The sequence below is a fragment of the Sinohyriopsis cumingii genome, chromosome 2 (assembly GCF_028554795.1).
Source record: "Sinohyriopsis cumingii isolate HCF-2022 chromosome 2, ASM2855479v2, whole genome shotgun sequence".
NCBI classification, from domain to species: Eukaryota; Metazoa; Mollusca; class Bivalvia; order Unionida; family Unionidae; genus Sinohyriopsis; species Sinohyriopsis cumingii.
The window spans coordinates 10821209-10840169 of record NC_142962.1 but is presented as its reverse complement, the minus strand read 5'-3'; the positions used below and the strand labels follow the sequence as shown (position 1 = coordinate 10840169).

Genomic DNA, 18961 nt, shown 5'->3' with positions numbered 1-18961 from the left:
TAAAAAATATTCAAAAAAAGAGAGAAAATCTATGAAGTTTTTGGAAGATATAAGGAAATATTTCACGCATGAAGTGGAAACAGTCTGTAACGTATCTGCCACTCATGATATATTTACAAATATACAAAAATTGTAGATTTATTAAATGTGTGCTTAAAGAAACTACAAATGCATAAAATTCAGCAAACTGCATAAAATGTATGATCAATTGAAATATAACTGCAACTTCAGTGAATAATTTAGTTGCAGAGGGCCTGTCAGAAGATTCTATATTTTTCCTATCATGAAATAACAAAACAGCGGTTTTGTATATAAAAAACAACATGTCTATTCAGACGATTTGTTCAGATGAGTAGCCATATTAGGATTTTCAAGATGGCTGTCAAGGCAGACATTTTGAAGGGTGGATCAGCATTTGTTTTCACAACTGTTTCCTGCATGATTTTTCAGTTTAAACAGAACATGTCAGTATGACCATCCATTCAATATGCAGCTGTAATCTTATTTTTCACATTTTAGGAGGTCACGATGGCATCATTTTCATTTAGGACCAAACAGGTATAGTCAGCCATGTTTTAGTAGACAACCTGATGTCGATACAATGATAATTTCAGGAAGAGCATTAATAACACGTATAGTCAGCCAAGTTTTAGTAGACAACCTGATGTCGATACAATGATAATTTCAGGAAGAGCATTAATAACACATTTAGTCAGCCATGTTTTAGTAGACAACCTGATGTCGAAACAACAATAATTTCTGGAAGAGCTTTCAAGATGGCTGCTATGCCCATAATGCTGGACATCTTATCCTATCAGCCTATATTTACCATGAATGTTTGTATCCCTTTCAAAAATATTAACCTACCGATCCGTTTATTAAATCCACTAATCAGACTCCAATGTTCAGCCCATGGACAACATAATGGCATCCCTACTAATCAATGTATATGCAAGTTATGTAACAAAAGCCAAAATAAATGAAGACCACTTTGTTTTACAATGCCCATTTTACACAGATCTAAGAAAAAGATTTTAACCTGTGGGGCTTTTTGGCAAAAAAAAAAAAAAATACATGTGAAAATGTCTTTTAAATATCCATGTAGGGAAGTCTTCTATTCTTTTACAAGTTCTAAGAATCCAGTCACAATATCTCAACTTGCACAATATGCCTTTTTAGCATTCCACAAATACAGCCAAGTGGATACACAACTATATTTCCAAGAAACTAATGTCACTGCATTATCTCAGATAAATTCAAGAAGTTTTGAATAAAATTCAAGACTTTTCAAGTACTGAATCACTTTTCAGGGATAAAATGAACTTTCTTAAATTCATGGATTTTTCAAGCTTGCATAATCCATGCAGAACTAATGTTTTTGAATAGAAATAATTCTTTCACTCACAATAAACTTCGCTTTTGACCTTCTAACCCCAAAACTGATAGACTTCTTCCTTATCAAAATGCTCAAGCCATCCATAATGATTGGTAATGATAGATGTTGGAGAACTCAAGTGCAGAAGCAAAATAGGAACCGATAGATGAATGATACATGTCAAAATAAAAAATGTTCACAGTGGGATGACCCATGATTCATCATGATTCAAGTTAAAGGTACCATATACATTTGCTTTTACGATGAGTCCAACTGCAAAGACCCGATTCTCCTGCTGCGGAATGCATGTGCAGATCTGGGTCTGTGCAGTTTGTTAGGAAACTCTAGGGAGCACAAACAACATAGACCTTGACCTGCAAGTGCATTATGCTATGGCAGATCTGGATCTTTATTATTTACAGTCTGACTTGACTTAAAAGCAAGTATATATGGTAAGTGCATACTGATGAAAATTTCAAAATTGTAAGAATGTGGGATACAATGGCATTTAAACAAAAGGAAAGCAAAAAACATTTACACTGCATGTCGATGGACACAGATACAAGCAAAGATGCCAGGATGATAGCTATTTTGCGCTTCTACTAATGAGGGATCTACAAAAATTATTCCATCAAAATAATTACCAACCATGTTTTGTTACACATATCATGTGTACATATTAATTGACCATGCTTTGGAATAGTTCTGGGTCACAATGTAACACAATGATTATATGGTAATTTCAGCCCATAAAATTCATTTCACACACACACAAATCTATGAACAGTTTAATACATGGTGTAAGCGATATTTAGTAGCTTACCAGTTCTCCTGAGGCCCCTATGTGTAGAGGCATAGGAATGGCATGCTGCACTGAATGAGCTGAAAAGACCACAAAAGGAATTTGAATTCTATTCAAGATATAGTAAAACTCAAGCAATTTTTTGTAAAGCGGAAAGAGCATGGAGGGGATTAAGAAGAAAGAAACCTCCACACTGCAGCCTTGCTAACTTGTAAATACACTGCTGGAACATGGAGAATTGACAATTGCATCGTAATTCTTTCGGAAGCCATGTTGCATAGCAAGGGCATAACTTACTGCTGCTAATCAGTATGATTGCTGGCAAAAAAAAAAGAGACAAATATTACAAAATAAATATGACTAATTAAACTGATGCCTTTATTTTACACAATACCTTGACTCGGGTGTTTATGCCTTTATTTTACATAATACCTTGACTCATGTGTTTATGTAATAAAAGGTGTTCTGTTCCAGATACTACCTGAAACTCTTCAAAAATAAAATTCTAGGTTCTAAAATGATGACATGGAATACTGGAGATTTAATTCATTAAAAAACTCCTGTGCCCAACGGTGTCAGGATCCAAGCCATGCCTGTAACATGCCCAACTGTGCCACGATATAAGCTGACTCGGTGTTGTATATCACACAACACCAACATCAGTTGTGTACCTTGACTGTTTCAAGCAACTTTTGTCCTATATTCCCCAAATCTTGACCCCTCTGGGCAAGCTTTTTTGTTTGAACAAAAACTAATAAAAAAACATGCCAACTACTTATCTTTGGTGCATATTCATCCATGTCTATGTCTGGTGCATATTCATCCATGTCTATGTTTGGTGCATATTCATCCATGTCTATGTCTGGTGCATATTCATCCATGTCTGTTTGGTGCATATTCATCCATGTCTATGTTTGGTGCATATTCATCTATGTCTATGTTTGGTGCATATTCATCTATGTCTATGTTTGGTGCATATTCATCCATGTCTATGTCTGGTGCATATTCATCCATATCTATGTTTGGTGCATATTCATCCATGTCTATGTCTGGTGCATATTCATCCATGTCTGTTTGGTGCATATTCATCCATGTCTATGTTTGGTGCATATCATCCATGTCTGTGTTTGGTGCATATTCATATATGTCTATGTTTGGTGCATATTCATCCATGTCTATGTCTGGTGCATATTCATCCATGTCTATGTTTGGTGCATATTCATATATGTCTATGTTTGGTGCATATTCATCCATGTCTACGTCTGGTGCATATTCATCCATGTCTATGTTTGGTGCATATTCATCCATGTCTACGTCTGGTGCATATTCATCCATGTCTATGTTTGGTGCATATTCATCCATGTCTATGTTTGGTGCATATTCATCCATGTCTATGTTTGGTGCATATTCATCCATGTCTATGTTTGGTGCATATTCATCTATGTCTATGTTTGGTGCATATTCATCCATGTCTATGTTTGGTGCTAGCAGTGGTCCAAATGGAAGGTGATTTAAACTGTAAGATGCCAACCAGCATCCATTTTAAAGCAACATATTTGCCAGCCAAAACATTAAAGGTTTGAAGGAAACAGCCAAGTTGCAATGTGAAGTTTTTCCCAGCCACTAGTATAATGCATTTTTTTAAGGTTAAAGCTGTCTCCAAAGCAGTGAAGATTAATTTATTTTAAGGCTGAATTTGTGACAAATAGCACTAAATTTATTTAAACTCACAATCTGTCATTCTTAATTTGAAAACATAAAAACTGTGAGAAAATAAATTGGGAACTGCTATAATAAATGTTAGTAGAGTTTAGACACAAATTAATAAATTGGGAATTGCTATAATAAATGTTAGCAGAGTTTAGACACAAATAAATAAATTGGGAATTGCTATAATAAATGTTAGTAGAGTTTACACACAAATTAAATGAGAGCTAGATCCAGAATGGAATATTCCGTATTTCAAGTTAACCAGATATTCACTCATATTAATGCTTTCATGAATTATTTTAGCACCTGTACAAAAATATTACATTAATACATGTCTTTGGAAAAGATGACAGGAAAGTGGAGACAACAAAGCTAAGGTGGCAAAATTGTTGAAGTCCCCCCAAAAAAGGCTATCTAATTTTTGTGACGTTACCAATGCATCAAGTGTTATGTACTATTTCCCTTTGCCCCATTAAAATGTCACGAGTCTCCAAAATTTATAGGATGGTGAAAACAGTGCCCATTGCTTGTGGCATCCAAAGTGCAGCACCACAACATGTGCTGTTATTTCAAACATATTATCCTCTGTACTGCTCATCTGCAGTTCAGTGTGAATATTATACTATTCTGTGTGCATCATGGTTTTCCCTATATTTTTTACTAGCAGTGGTTTGTACTTGGAATAAAATTGCACGTATCAAATTACTTTTCATTTCTAACAATGCTGAGATTCATTTATCTCCTGGATAATTGAAATTTGTTCCTCAGTGCAAAGGTCAATTCAGATTTCTCAGAATAAAATAAAAATGAAAAATTCCCACAATTCAATTTCCTCTGATCATGATGCAAAACTGGTAGGCTACATGCATTAGAGATACACAGTAACACGTGACCTTTTATATCAAAATACATGCATAGATGCAGATCAATTTTTTTTAAATATGCATGCATTGCATATACAAGAATACAACTCTTTTAAATTCATTTTTTTTAACAGACATAAAGGCAATTAAATTGGTATCTAATTCTGAATCACTTATGCCATTTTATGGGAAGCCTTTGTGACTCAGCTGTTCAAATGTAGATCACTCAGATTCCAGACCCCCACTGCATTGAAGAAGCTCCACATATGCCCACATAACTGACATTCTTGTTAAACTTTTCTATAAACGATGTCTCATTCTAAAGTTATTTTCCCTGCTTTGCTTTTAATTAAGCAGGCTGTATTTCAAGAACTCTAACACTTCTTGCCAGACATTCCCCACCACCCAAATGTCATGGAAGCCTGAAATTTGTGAAATTAAAATAGAAACATTTGATGGGAGTAAAAAAACGGCATGACGGTAAAGAAAATACTGGTATATATAATTATTAAATGAACATGAAGATGCTGACTTCAGCTTTAGCATTATCCTTTTGTATTAAAGCAGTTTTATCTCAAGCAATTTAGTTTTAAAAATTATTCTTTTTTGCTAATAACCAAAAACAATTAAAACTTGAACAAATCCAGTACCCACTAGACTAGTTCTGGTTGTTTTCTGTAATGCACACCTATATCCAAAATAGTTTTTTGTCCTACCTCCAATAGAATGACAAATCAAGGTGGGCATTAGAAGTAATTCAGGCAGTCTGTTTCCCATTCATAGGTCATATGCCTCACTTCGTACAAAAAAGTTTACAGCTTTTGATAGATGTATGATTACAAGACAATTGTCAGAATGGAAAGGGGCACAAATAGGAATAAATATTATTAATGTACTAGTCTTTCAACATCTTGTAAATAAATTTCTGCGTTTCATCAGTGCTACTTAAGTTTTCTCAAGCATATTAGATTTTTTTCAAGGTTTATCTTATCTGGAATAAAGGAGGGGCCCAATCCTGAAATAGGGTCCCCAAGCATTGGGCTAACAGAATTTTTGAGCACTGGATGACCTTCTGAGATGAACGAAAACCATTATCTTACCCTGATGTTGCTGAGTTTGTTGCTGTTGTACAGGCATATGTGCAAACTGTATTGTTGTTGGTATCATCTGCTCTTGCTCAGGAGTGACAGGGTCAAGTGCTTTGGACTGGTTCAGCTTGCTTTCCCATAGCTGCAAAATTAATTGCCAAGTTCTGAACCGGAATAAAAAACTATTCATCAGTCTCCATCTACTATAGTAAAAATGGTCTGATTTATATGATACAAAATGCAACGAAATATTGTCTTCAAGATTGAATGAGATAAACTGATGGTGATATCCTCACTGACTCTTGCATAATGCAAGCCAAATCCCAGTGTTGCCAATATACTTTTTGTGATAATTAATATATGACTAATGATTAAAAAGTCAAAAATCATTCCTCTCAATGTTAGCTGAGGTGCACAAGTGTTGTTTAAATGTTGTAGGTTTAGACCAGTGGTCTTAAACTCAAACCACCCTGAGGGCTGCATGAGGACATTTTCAATGGCCCAAGGGCTGCACCACTTTTCTTATCTCTCATGACACCTTGTGGTGCCAATCATTTTGCGGGCTACAGAATACAGCTTGGCCGGCTGCATGCGGCCTTTGGGCTGTATGTGTGAGACCTCTGTTTGGACTATAAAACAGATGGGTACAAATTTTAAGTTCAACACATTAAACATCTTGAGGTTACCAGATAAGAAGTCATTATGAACCTGAAATTCAATCCACATAGAGATTTTAACAAAATAAAGCACAATCGCCATGACAGCTCAGCAAATCTGCAGAGAAGAAATTAGCAAAGATCAAAATGTACAGGTACATGATAGCAGCTACATATGCATCAGAGATAATTATGACAATTAAACTACCACACATCACCGATTAATGAGTGATCGATTAAATGAAAGGGAACAATGAGACTAATTTAAATAAAGAGACATTAAGATCATATATGAAGACTGCATCCAGTATCATGTAGTCAACTTATGGGCAAATCTGACTTTTTTCCAATTTTAATATTTTAAGTATGTTACCGTTAACAAATCTTTTGATGAAAATCAGTCCAAACTGATAAACCGAAGCAACTCAACTGGTCCAAAGAGGCTTCCCTCACTTCATCCCGTCTTCCACAGGAACTGCCTTCATGAGTGCCTCAATGGGACTGATGATCTACGGTTCTAAAACATTTCCTGGAATTTATTTTAAAACCATTTTTTCTTTATACTTCTGTGTGCTTAAAACATCTTGGAAAGTCAAGAGTGACAAGATTTCCAATTAATCATTGTGGCAGCCATACTGGATGTAAGATCAGTGCCATTATCATTTAGGACAAACCAGAAACCATTAGATGTCTTTTGGTACAAACCCATGCCAATATACATGGACAAAATTTCTTCTTTTTTTTAATTTTTTTTTTATGAACTGTAAAGAATTTTTTTAAAATGTTTGTAAGAAATATTCTGAATTCTATGAAATTTATCTGAACTATTATATATGTCTTCTCTGTTTTCACTACAGGTGTATTTCTCATTTAATGTGCATCAATTAAAGATGGTAACTGTGCCGATGAAGCACGTATTTTACCGCCCGCATTTATTACCTACACCCCCTCCAAGCAATTCTTTTTGGGTACATGCATAATTTTCTAAGCTAAATGACCTGGCTGCTTTTAACACGGTTCGGTCTATAATGCGGTCGGTTTCTATGGCACCCAACTACCGTGTTACAGCGGTGGTCACACTGCATTTATTTTATTTAATTCACATTTATTTTTGCTACTTACCTGGATATGCAGGTATAAATTTTGTCACCAATCGGCTGAATCCACGTGGATTAGTAGTCAGTACAAGAGTACAGACACAAAAGAAATGGATAAATTATTTATGCATAACACCGACTTTAACTAGTCTACATGTCTACAGTAACTTTCACAAATAGTCATAAAGTTCACAAGAGTTGTAGTATCCTCGACCTGCCATGGTTTGTCCCTTAACAATGTCCCAGTGTAACATGTGTTAAGTTTAATAAAATCCCTCTCCTCTAACAGTTTTCAGTTATATAACATCCAACATTCACATCAATACCGCCCGGTATTTTTATGTTATCTGGCACCATTTATTTTTTATTCAGACTGGTCCGCTACGTATGTAGTACCAAAATAGAATGAATCTATAACAAGTGGTCTCACACTGAAGAATCCCATCTGTTTTCTTAGAATAGTTTCAAGCAAAATTATTGCAAAAATTACCATATTTACACAAGTGACACTAAATAACAAAGATTTCTCTTACATTTAAATTTTTCAGTTAAAAATTTCATTCTGCAAAGTTGTTCATTTCGTTCATTTTTTCCTAACATGGTATAAGAATTGCATGTTACGGTCACCAAGTTTTTGTACATGCCTTTACTGTGACAAAAATATGTTGGGTTTCACTATAATAAAAAAAAAAGTCCAGTGAACAAACATGTGAACGGCGGACCTGACCTAAACAGCTAATACTTGCTCCAGGGCCACAAACTTGAGGCAAAAATGGCATTAGTTAAACTGGACATTTATAGTGTGCTTTCTTTTAAAGAAATGTAGTATGTATTTAAATTTTATTTCGTTGAATATTTCTTAATCAGTACTTACTGTCGCTGTCCACGAAGGTACTGACCACTATAATGTCATCAGATCTTCAAAACAAGCACATTTAAGTCGTGAGAAACATGGCGCACAAACCATGGACAGGCATGAAGTTAAGACAGTCCAGCTCTAAATATCATCACTGATTCTTAAATAGGTAAATAGAGAAGTGTACTCCCTTGTATTATTATCTAGTACATGTATGACGAGTAAATTATAACGAGCCTCAAACTGTAATTGTTATTCTGCATCTCGATCTAAACTTGGAATACTTTTTTTTTAACAGATGCCCAATTGTTCATTTTATTACCCAGGTTATTATTAATGGGCAGATACCCAAGTAACCGGGTACCCATTGGCATCTTTAGAGACCATAGCTGTGATTCCTCATTATTGGTGGAAACAAATGGTGTTTAAGATTTCTTGTCTCATGCTGAAATAATGGCCTAACTGATTATAATTTAAAGCAGATTATGATTTAAAGCACAATCAAACAAACACCAAAATTTTTATCAGAAATTAATCCAGTGAAGTCATAAATGAATCTGAAGTTTAAAATATTCCATGAAGCAAGTCAATTGCTAATAAATTTATGCTCCAGTTCTGACCAGTTGATTATAATTTGATGTCCAAACAGACAAATTCTGATATTTAATCAAAAGACAGTCCATTTTTGTAATAATTGTTTTGTCTTCCTCTATCATAAACTTCAAATGTAATCTCAAAACAATTCAATTCAGCTGCACCTAAGTGTCAGTTCCGCCCAATTCATATATATCTTCCATTAGTGCAATGTTAATGGCCGTCAAGGTGTAGACTGTTCTCAAGCAGATGTCAATCGGTGCCTACTACAGTAAATTTGATATGGACAGCATACTCTTAGTAAAAAACAAAGGCAGAGGCAAATTAAGGGCAATCAAGACTGATGCTCCAGCACAAATCGAAGTACACCCTAAAAGACACACAAGTCAGAATTTCATTGCGTCAAACATGGGTCATATTTAAATTCCATGCATCAAAACCCCAAGGTACGCATCTGTCGAAAACCCTGAACCAGTTGAGCTAAATAGAAAGTTTTTGTAAGAAATAAGACTGGAAATGAAGTTAGTAGCATGACATCATGGCTTTCTACATTATTAAAATCAACATTTTACATATACCTCCATCTTCACTAAATAAGGTTCTGATATGTTAACCCTATTTACACCTTGGCAGATCGATAAGATATGTCAGTACTTCAGGTCTGTGAATTTCATTGAATATGGCAGCAAGCCACCACATTCAATCAAAATCTGACAACAAAAGGAGCACACAACTAGAATGGATTCACAAATAAGGAAATTGTTCCATTGCAGGTCCATGTTTGTACAAATGTATCTTATCCCTCCAATAGACCTGTAATGGCTTCTCTCTTGTACATAGTCATACTTTCAATGTTAAACTTACAAAGTATCCATTTCAAGTCAATTGCCTCTACCATATTCAGCCAATGTACAATGCACCACCTTTACATGCTTTTGGTTAGTTGTCATTACATAATAAGGGAGGCAACTCATGAAATCCAATAGATGTAGCAAGTAAAAAGCAATAAATATCTGATCCAGCTAACGTATCTGAACCTTGGCTAGCAAAGATAATGTACCTCAAACTGTAAGAATAAGGATAATGCAATTAAATTTTGTAATTACATCAGAGTAGATAGATAAACAAGAAGCAATTCCCATTTACATATCAACAGATGTTTACTTTGTTGAACGATTTATGTTGCTAATCAAATAATTTTGTCTTAAAATAAAAAAGCAAACTAATCAGTATTATGTAATGACCACAACATAATGTCTGGCCCAGAAGTAAACCACCAGTGCCTACTGCCAAACCAGCAACAATTTTTAAGTAAGATGACAGCTGAAATGTCAACTGAATACATGAAAATTGTGCATCACATTTTAAAGCCAAATCATTTATTTATTCATTCCAAATATATCCAGGAAATTCCATGTTTATTTTAATGGAGTGGGTAATTTACCCCCTAAATTTTCAGTTCTAGAATTGATCCTGAAGCAGCCATGGTATTTTTAACTCAATAATATAAAAAAGTGGATAAACTTTTACTCGTATAAATTAAGCCTAATGGTCCGCCATAGGTGTTACTTCATAAATATGTAAATCAACTGTGAACAAGATGGAAGACAGTTTCATGAAAATGATGTCTTTATGTGATATCATTTCACTCTTCTCATGTTTAATGAAACTGTCTATCACATAAAGACTTGACTCGATGAAGGATGAATTTTTAATGGCACAGTAGTGCTATTATGTTTTCACTCTTTGGTGTATTAGCTCATACACAACTGATGAATTTAACACCTATCACATATCTACTTGTCTCTGAATCAGCTGTGAATGTTAAAAGTAGGGACTTAACTTTAGGCCATCAACTCAGTGACCATTAATCAGACGTCCAGTCAAATAACGGACAAAATTATATTAGAACACTCTGAAACATCATGTGAACTTTAGACTTTATCACAATAATATGATAGTCATGCAATGCATACCACTGCTGATTTTTATTCAGATCACTGATACTGCTGTGTAGAGTACAGTATGCATTATGTAACAAGGCCAGAGCTTGCATGTAGTGTACAGTATGCATTATGTAACAAGGCCAGAGCTTGCATGTAGAGTACAGTATGTATTATGTAACAAGGCCAGAGCTTGCATGTAGAGTACAGTATGTATTATGTAACAAGGCCAGAGCTTGCATGTAGAGTACAGTATGTATTATGTAACAAGGCCAGAGCTTGCACATAGAGTACAGTATGCATTATGTAGCAAGGTCAGAGCTTGCATGTAGAGCTTGCATGTATTATGTAACAAATCAGAGCCTGCATGTAGTGTACAGTATGTACTATGTAACAATATCATAGCTTGCATGTAGAGTACAGTATGTATTATGTAACAAGATCAGAGCTTGCATGTAGAGTACAGTATGTATTATGTAACAAGGCCAGAGCTTGCACGTAGAGTACAGTATGCATTATGTAACAAGGTCAGAGCATGCATGTAGTGTACATTATGTATTATCTAACAAGGCCAGAGTTTGCATGTAGTGTACATTATGTATTATCTGACAAGGTCAGAGCTTACATGTAGTGTACATTATGTATTATCTGACAAGGCCAGAACTTGCATGCCAAGTCCATGGCACAGAATGCATTGTCTTATCTTCATACTGATTCATCCAAAGTATGAAGAAAATCTATCAATGTGTTTACAAATTATAAGCAAAAAGAAACTAAATCACCAAGGGAATGTTGAGAACAAAGCTGTGAAACATGTGACCTTCACCTCAAGGTCATACTGTTGAGCAAGCATGTTGGGGAATGATCTGTCTTAGCTAATCATAATGATAAAGGGTTTATGAATTACAAGCACATGAAAACACTTTAAACTATAACCTTAGGCAAATTTTCTATTATGGTAACCAAAGGGACAAACAAATATTCATGCATTCCTTTAGCAATAACATTTCTCTCATAAGCTAGAGTCAGTCTATTTTCCATTTTCAAAAGTAAAAGAAATAAACTGCTTTCTGGGTCATGAATGGCCTTTGTATTGTTGTGTTCATTTCAGTCAACATCACACTGAAATAACAAGCCTAGGGGGTACAGTATCACACTGAAATAACAAGCCTAGGGGGTACAGTATCACACTGAAATAAAAAGCCTAGGGGGTACAGTATCACACTGAAATAAAAAGCCTAGGGGGTACAGCATCACACTGAAATAACAAGCCTAGGGAGTACAGTATTCATCTGGCACCAATCTCTAAAGCCCCCACAATTTCCTGCAGGGATAATAGTCTATATCCATTGTTCCCACAAATCCCTGTTGGTTTCTATGTGATTTGCACACTGGTATCCAACCAGAATACCAAGACGATTTTTCCGATTCAATTCTGGGTGTTTATTCTGTCGATATCACATTAGGATAGCCAAAACTCCCATTTGGAACCCATCTAAGTATATAAAAACAATCCCTCATTTTTCTCAAACAGAAGCCTGATAAAATGCAAACATATCCGATCACCTTTTCCTGGTTGAATTCAGATTTTTGTTCTTGGCAGAATCATGCTGGGATGCCACAATTCTTTCCCAAGGTTCCCCCAAAATTGTCTATGAAGAAATTGTTACAGTTACCTGTTTTAACTCTTGTAGCACCTGCTCATCTACACCTTCATCTAGAAATGCCTCTCGAACATTTGCAATCACATCCTCCACAACTGTGTGGTAAACTTTGCGCTGAAACAGAGAAACAGACCACATTCAACAATGACTCAGACTCAGTCAACATGTACAGATTTTAACTTTAGTTTTAATTACTTAAGTTGTTAACTAGTCAATAAAAGCACTGTAATGTAAAAAAATGATATCAATATTTTAACTTTAGACACAAGGTCACTACCATTTTATTCTTCACCAACGAAATCATCTCTGGCATTCTCCATGATTGACTGCATTTTTGTAATAAAAAAACAACTGCAACAATGATAGGAAACTGATCACTGACCTTGACCAAAGATTCTGTTTCTAAACAACTGTAAATAATATATTCAGGTACACTCGTTTTGATCATTAGGTGTTGCCTCAAACTACAAAAATGAGTGAGAATGCTTTGACAGTGCTGCCAGATCCCACCACTTTAAGCACAGACCAAAAAACTTTAATTGTCGATGATCCTCTAATATCACCTTTTAAATAAACAAGAACCAAAAATTAACACCAGACAGATGGTCACTGTTGCCACTATGTTTTACGTTTTATTAGGACATTCCTTGTGAGCAAAACAAAACCAACCTTTATGTGCTACCTACAGACCACATAATTTGTCTATGATGAAATTGATCTGTGCCTTGTTGCCAGCTCGAGATATATGTGCAAAATACTAAAACATCAGGTGAGTGTTAAAATCAATATAGCCAAATCAAACATTTTACTCCAATGCCTGTAGAGTAAAAAGATCTGAAGAGCCCAATCTAAAAGCCTCATGTTTTGGAATTGATTGAAAAATATGAATGTACTTGGCACTTAAAAATTCTGGTTTTGTAAAATGTTTATTTCAGAAAAATGATTTTTTTTTTCAATTTGCAATAAATATCATATTAAAATCCATTTCAGATGGAAATGAGAGTGTGTGAATGGGGGGGGATGAGGTTTTAATTGAACAAACTTTTTTTCTTTTTTATCTTGCAAATTTGAAATTCAGATACCCCTCTGATTAATAATAACTGTGGAACTAAATGGACTGAGATAATTCACTGATATGTTGATAATTCATGATACTTAATTTGCCAGCAAGTGTAGCAATATAAAAACCATACTTCATCAACAGGTTGGAAATACACATATTTTCAATATGAAACAAGCAGTGTCTACTTTCATTCAGGTAGTAAAGAAAACAATATCCATTTTTTCAAGACGGAAATATTTCATGTCGATATATCTTACTGGTCATAAAATCTGCTTTAGTCTCATGACTAGTTATATAAACACAAACCAAAAATTGCAATCCATCCTATTATATTCCAACATCAATGCACTGTTGGTACAACTTTAGAATGGAGGCAACCAATTATTTTTGATTTTCTTTTCAATCAATTTGAATATGAACACCTAAATAATACATGATTTTAATGTTAAACTTACGTTAAGTCAGGGATGACTCTGCTATATTATTTGGGGAAGCCTGGTCACCTAAATTTCTATCAGTGGCCTCGTGTATTAAAATCAAAATTTGGGAAATCTTTCCCATCATTCCATTCATACCTTTAACATGTAGATTGTAATTGTAATTGGACCTTTTATCATCATAATCATACAAACAATGGGCATTGTCTTGATGTGCATTTCATCATAATAAGTAGGGGTCCAAGCTGGACACTTATATTAGGGGCAGAATTACCCCTCTCAAGCCACAATTTTGCAAACTTTTTGGCAACTTTAGGGAGAATCTAGTGTAAAAAGTTCTAAATGGTCACTTAAAACTATTTTTGTATAATTTCAGGTGGCAAGTGATTTGCATAATTTCATATGTCAGATTATTAAAATGCTTATGAAATACTATCAAAAAATTTCTATACCATAGATGGGACTGATGTTCTACTAACCAAAAGAGATTTCAAGGAATCCAAGGTAACGTTTCTTTCTTTTACCTACCGAGTGTTGAAACCATCTCTGATATTCTTCAATAAAAATAAGGTTTTCAAATTACCTACTGTGGAGGTCAGATTGGCACCATTTTCATTTGTGACCAACATAACTTCATAATGAGTTTTCTGATGGAAACCCCATGTTGATATGATTTTCAGTTTTGGAGAAGAAATAAAAACAAGATTTTCAAATTACCTGCTGTGGATATCAGACTGGCACAATTTCCATTTACGACCAACATTGACATCATAAGAATTATTCTGGTGAAAGCACAATAATGACATTACCAGTCATCCAGAAGAAATATCATTTACAAGATTTTCAATATGGCCATTGTAGTGGCCAAATTGGAAGTCAGATTGGCACAATTTTAATTAATGAAGAACTTGTTCTCCTAAGGAAGTAGTGACAAGATTTTCAAGATGGTTACTGTGGTGGCCATATTGGATCTATGAGCAACACCATTTTCATATTGGAGCAACTAGACATTATAAGAAGTGATTTATTAAAAATGCCCCATGTTGATATGGCCATCCATTCAGGAGTACTAGTAATAATAAGACTTTCTAGATGTGACAGCCATAATGGACATTAGATCAGCACCATTTTCATTTAAGACCCAACCTGACATCACATCCATTCATAAAAAGTAATGACAAGATTTTCAAAATGGCTGCCACAAGTCATATTGGACATTTGATTGGCACCATTTTCATTTAAAACTAATGAGACAAGATAATGTCTTTCAGTGAAAACCCCATGCTGATAAGGCCATACATTCATGAGCAGTTATTAGATTTTCAAGATGCTCAGTGTGCTGGCTATGCTGGATGTCATAGCAACTCAGTTTTCATAGGACGACAAGATAAATGTGTGAACGTGTGTTTCATAGCAATCACCCAAGTATTTAAGGAAGAATGATAATATACTTGTGCTAACAGATGGAGGGAAGACCAACAGACCAGTAGAGCTATGTTAAATATTTTTTCACTTCGCTACAGTTGTTATATACATAACATGGCAACCTCAAAAATAGATTAGTTAAACAATCGGCAACATTTCCATATGCATGCATATGAAATATGGAATAAAATGACTTGGATACATCCAGTTATAATTTGCTTCAGATTGGGCAACAAAATAATAAATTTCTCTAAGGCAACCATTTCACCCAAGGACTCGGTTCGAATTTTCTCCGAAACTCCACTTAAAGCAATGTAACTTATGGCATTTATGATCATCAAATCAGCACCAAAACTGACTACATAACACAGAACATTCTTCTCCTGTTTCCACCTTCTACTGTGATGGAAAATATTAAATTTACCTTTGATTATTAATACAAGGTACTGAAACAAGGGCTTAGGGAAATGCTGTGAAATCAGTACAGTGTGAAGCAAATCTTGCTTTTCGTTTTATACAGTGAAATGTCAAGACTCTATGGCAGGGGGGTCTCAAATTCAAAACCACCCTGAGGGACGCATGAGGGCATTTGTGATGGCCCAAGGGCTGCACCACCTTTGTTATCGCTCATGACACCTTCTGACGCCAATCATTTTGTGAGCCACATGATAAGATTTGGCAGGCTGCATGCAGCCTGTGGCACATGTTTAAGTGTGTGTGTGACTTGGATTTTTAATGTAGCTTTAACAATTTTTCAGTCATATCGCTACGATGTCTGCAGTGTGGCAGTTTATAGTGATGACTAGCACTGGGACATCATGCTGCAGACATCTGGCATCATGTCCCACCCAGACACATTATCCTGACACCAGACCAACCAATCCTGACACAACCTCTTAATGCTGAGCACCAAGCAAGGCAACTGTTAGCGCAATTTTTTAAAGTCTTTGTAATGACCTGGCTGGGAATCAAACCCACGACTTCCCTCTAACAACTAGGCCATTGGAGCAGTTGGACCACGTGTTCAAGACCCCTGCACCAAGGCAACCATTTCACCCAACTCACCCCTATCGCTGACCCTGCAACTATTCAGATTCTCCAACATACAAGCATTGTCAAAATGCTGAACATCAAGTAGACAACTCCATGTTCATCGTGATGGATATTTATTCCTTCCTCAATTATACCACTTTTTTTTTACTAAATGTTTGGACAGTTTACAGTACATATTGGTAACGACTGATAGACAGTTTGAGGTTTTAATTATTTTAATTCAACACATAGCCCGTTATTCTTCTGCCAAGGTAGGCATGTGTGTGTCTGTATGATTTTGGATTTTTAACTAACTTCAACAATTTTTTCAGTCATATCGCTACAATGTCTCCAGTGTGGCAGTTTATAGTGATGTCTAGCACTGGGGCATCTTGCTGCTGACATGTAGCATGATGTCCCACCCATTCACATTATCCTGGCACCAGGCTTACCAGTCCTAACACTAACCTCTTCATGCTGAGCACCTAGTGAGGCTGCTGATAGTACCATTTTTGCTATGACTCAGCCAGGGTTCAAACCCACGACTTCCCGCATCCGCAGCGAATGCTTTAACCACTAGGCCACTGGCCAAGTTAGGCTTGGAGTCTTATCATCTAGCAGGAAGCACTAAATAACTTTTTCAACTACTTCACTTCCAATGAACCAAATCATAATTTATTTATGACATTTTATTTCCTGTTTTTTTCTTCTGCAAACTGAATATACTTTTTGCTGTGTTGAGTATTCAAGTCTGATGATTTGTATCTGCTCAGTGAATATGCTGCAAAGATTTCCATCATTTAAACAGAACAAAATTGTCATTTGATGCGAAACTAATGGTTTCTAAAATTATATTATGTTATATGAATAGATTAGTATCATATTAAAGTCTTATAAAAAAAAGAAGCCATTTACTAAATAAATAATATGACGACTGAAAACTACTACATGCACATACCTTAGGCACTAAAATCACTCTTTAAAATTATTTCTTTTCATATTTTGTCACATATTAAATTAATTTAATCTTTTTCATAACTGTCAGAAGAAACCGATAGCAAAAACAACGGGGTAGGCAGATTATGGGCCAACATTTATATCCTTTTTAATTTGAGGCCCTACATGTGGTAATTAAGATACTCAGCAACAAAAAACACTAACTGTGCACCATTTGCTATTGCAAAAGAGTGAGAGAACATGGAACAATTCTAGTATCATATGCTCAGTTACGTAAATAAATATAATTTGACTCTTTTTATCAGTTCTTAGGAAATGGCTTTAGTCATTAGCAGCTACATTTGCAACGAGAATTATGCCACGATGCAAAATTAAACCATCATTTTATTTCATTTAATACAAGCTAAAAACTCGTGTAAATTGCGTCACATCATTAATCATTTTATGAAATAAAATAGTCACCTTACGCAATTAATTTTAGAGCCTTAATGTAATTTAAAGCAATCATTAACTGTAACTGTATGAGCAGCAACGAACAAGAGAAAGTGAATATCTAGACAAAACATGTTTCTTAAGTTCCAAGATGGCTATAGGCTCTGTACAATGTAGGCCATCAAATTCATGAAAGTTTTTCCGAATTTACCAGTCTTTACTTAATTGCGTCACAAAATAACCTCACAACACTCACCGCTGTAGTTGAATTAGCCATAACTGGCTAGATTTTAAACGAGAAATACATGAATTTCTCCCTTTCCTCTACTAGTGGGCTTCTACGAAGCCAGAGATTTCTGCCACCAGCTTGCTTATATAGCTGTTAATATACCCCAGTTCCGTAGAGGGGTCCTAGAATTGATATTTTAACTACCAATCTCCCTAGGTGTTGCTAAAATCTCGCGAGAAACGAAGTGACTTGGAGAGAATACTGTACAACCATGCGAGTCGTCTCAGCAGGTGCCCGCTCACTTCGCACAGCTGTATTAGCTCCCTCAGAAGTTACTATCCTATTTTGGATATTAACCAGGTTGGAAGACACGCTTGTATGTTAAAAGTGACACAGTAGTTTCAAAGACGATGCCCTTACTTTATTTATTTTCATGACTTGTTAAGGTTAGTTTAACATATTTTGATAACAAGATAAACAAAGTAACATTCTTCATAAATATAAAATGTGTTTACATGATTTTGCAAAACGTAAAATTGCCCATACTTGGAGTTTTAACGTTGTCATATTGTTATCCTAAGAGGAGTGCAGATCTGCATGTTTTCTTGCTTTTTTCCGTTAAAAAAGTTTGCCTTGGTTCTGAAGGGTTTAAGGTCATTGTTTAAGTACATGATATACTGGCGACCAGCATATTTGGTGGAGAAAACACCCGCAAAGAACCACCGACACACGGAAATC

General features: G+C 35.3%; 1 protein-coding gene across 1 annotated transcript in view; it reads right to left on the bottom strand.

Annotated features, from left to right (window-relative positions):
• Nucleotides 1–18390, bottom strand: part of LOC149804335 (transcription initiation factor IIA subunit 1-like) — a 50450-nt gene extending 32060 nt beyond the window's left edge. Inside the window, exons 1-4 of the mRNA XM_089939004.1 lie at nucleotides 18251–18390; nucleotides 12661–12762; nucleotides 5851–5980; nucleotides 2199–2257 (exon numbers count right to left, since the gene is read on the bottom strand). Of these exons, the coding sequence (XP_089795130.1) occupies nucleotides 2199–2257; nucleotides 5851–5980; nucleotides 12661–12762; nucleotides 18251–18271 (312 nt within the window). The 5' untranslated portion in view covers nucleotides 18272–18390. The remainder of the gene's footprint in view (nucleotides 1–2198; nucleotides 2258–5850; nucleotides 5981–12660; nucleotides 12763–18250) is intronic.
• Nucleotides 18391–18961: the final 571 nt, after the last annotated feature.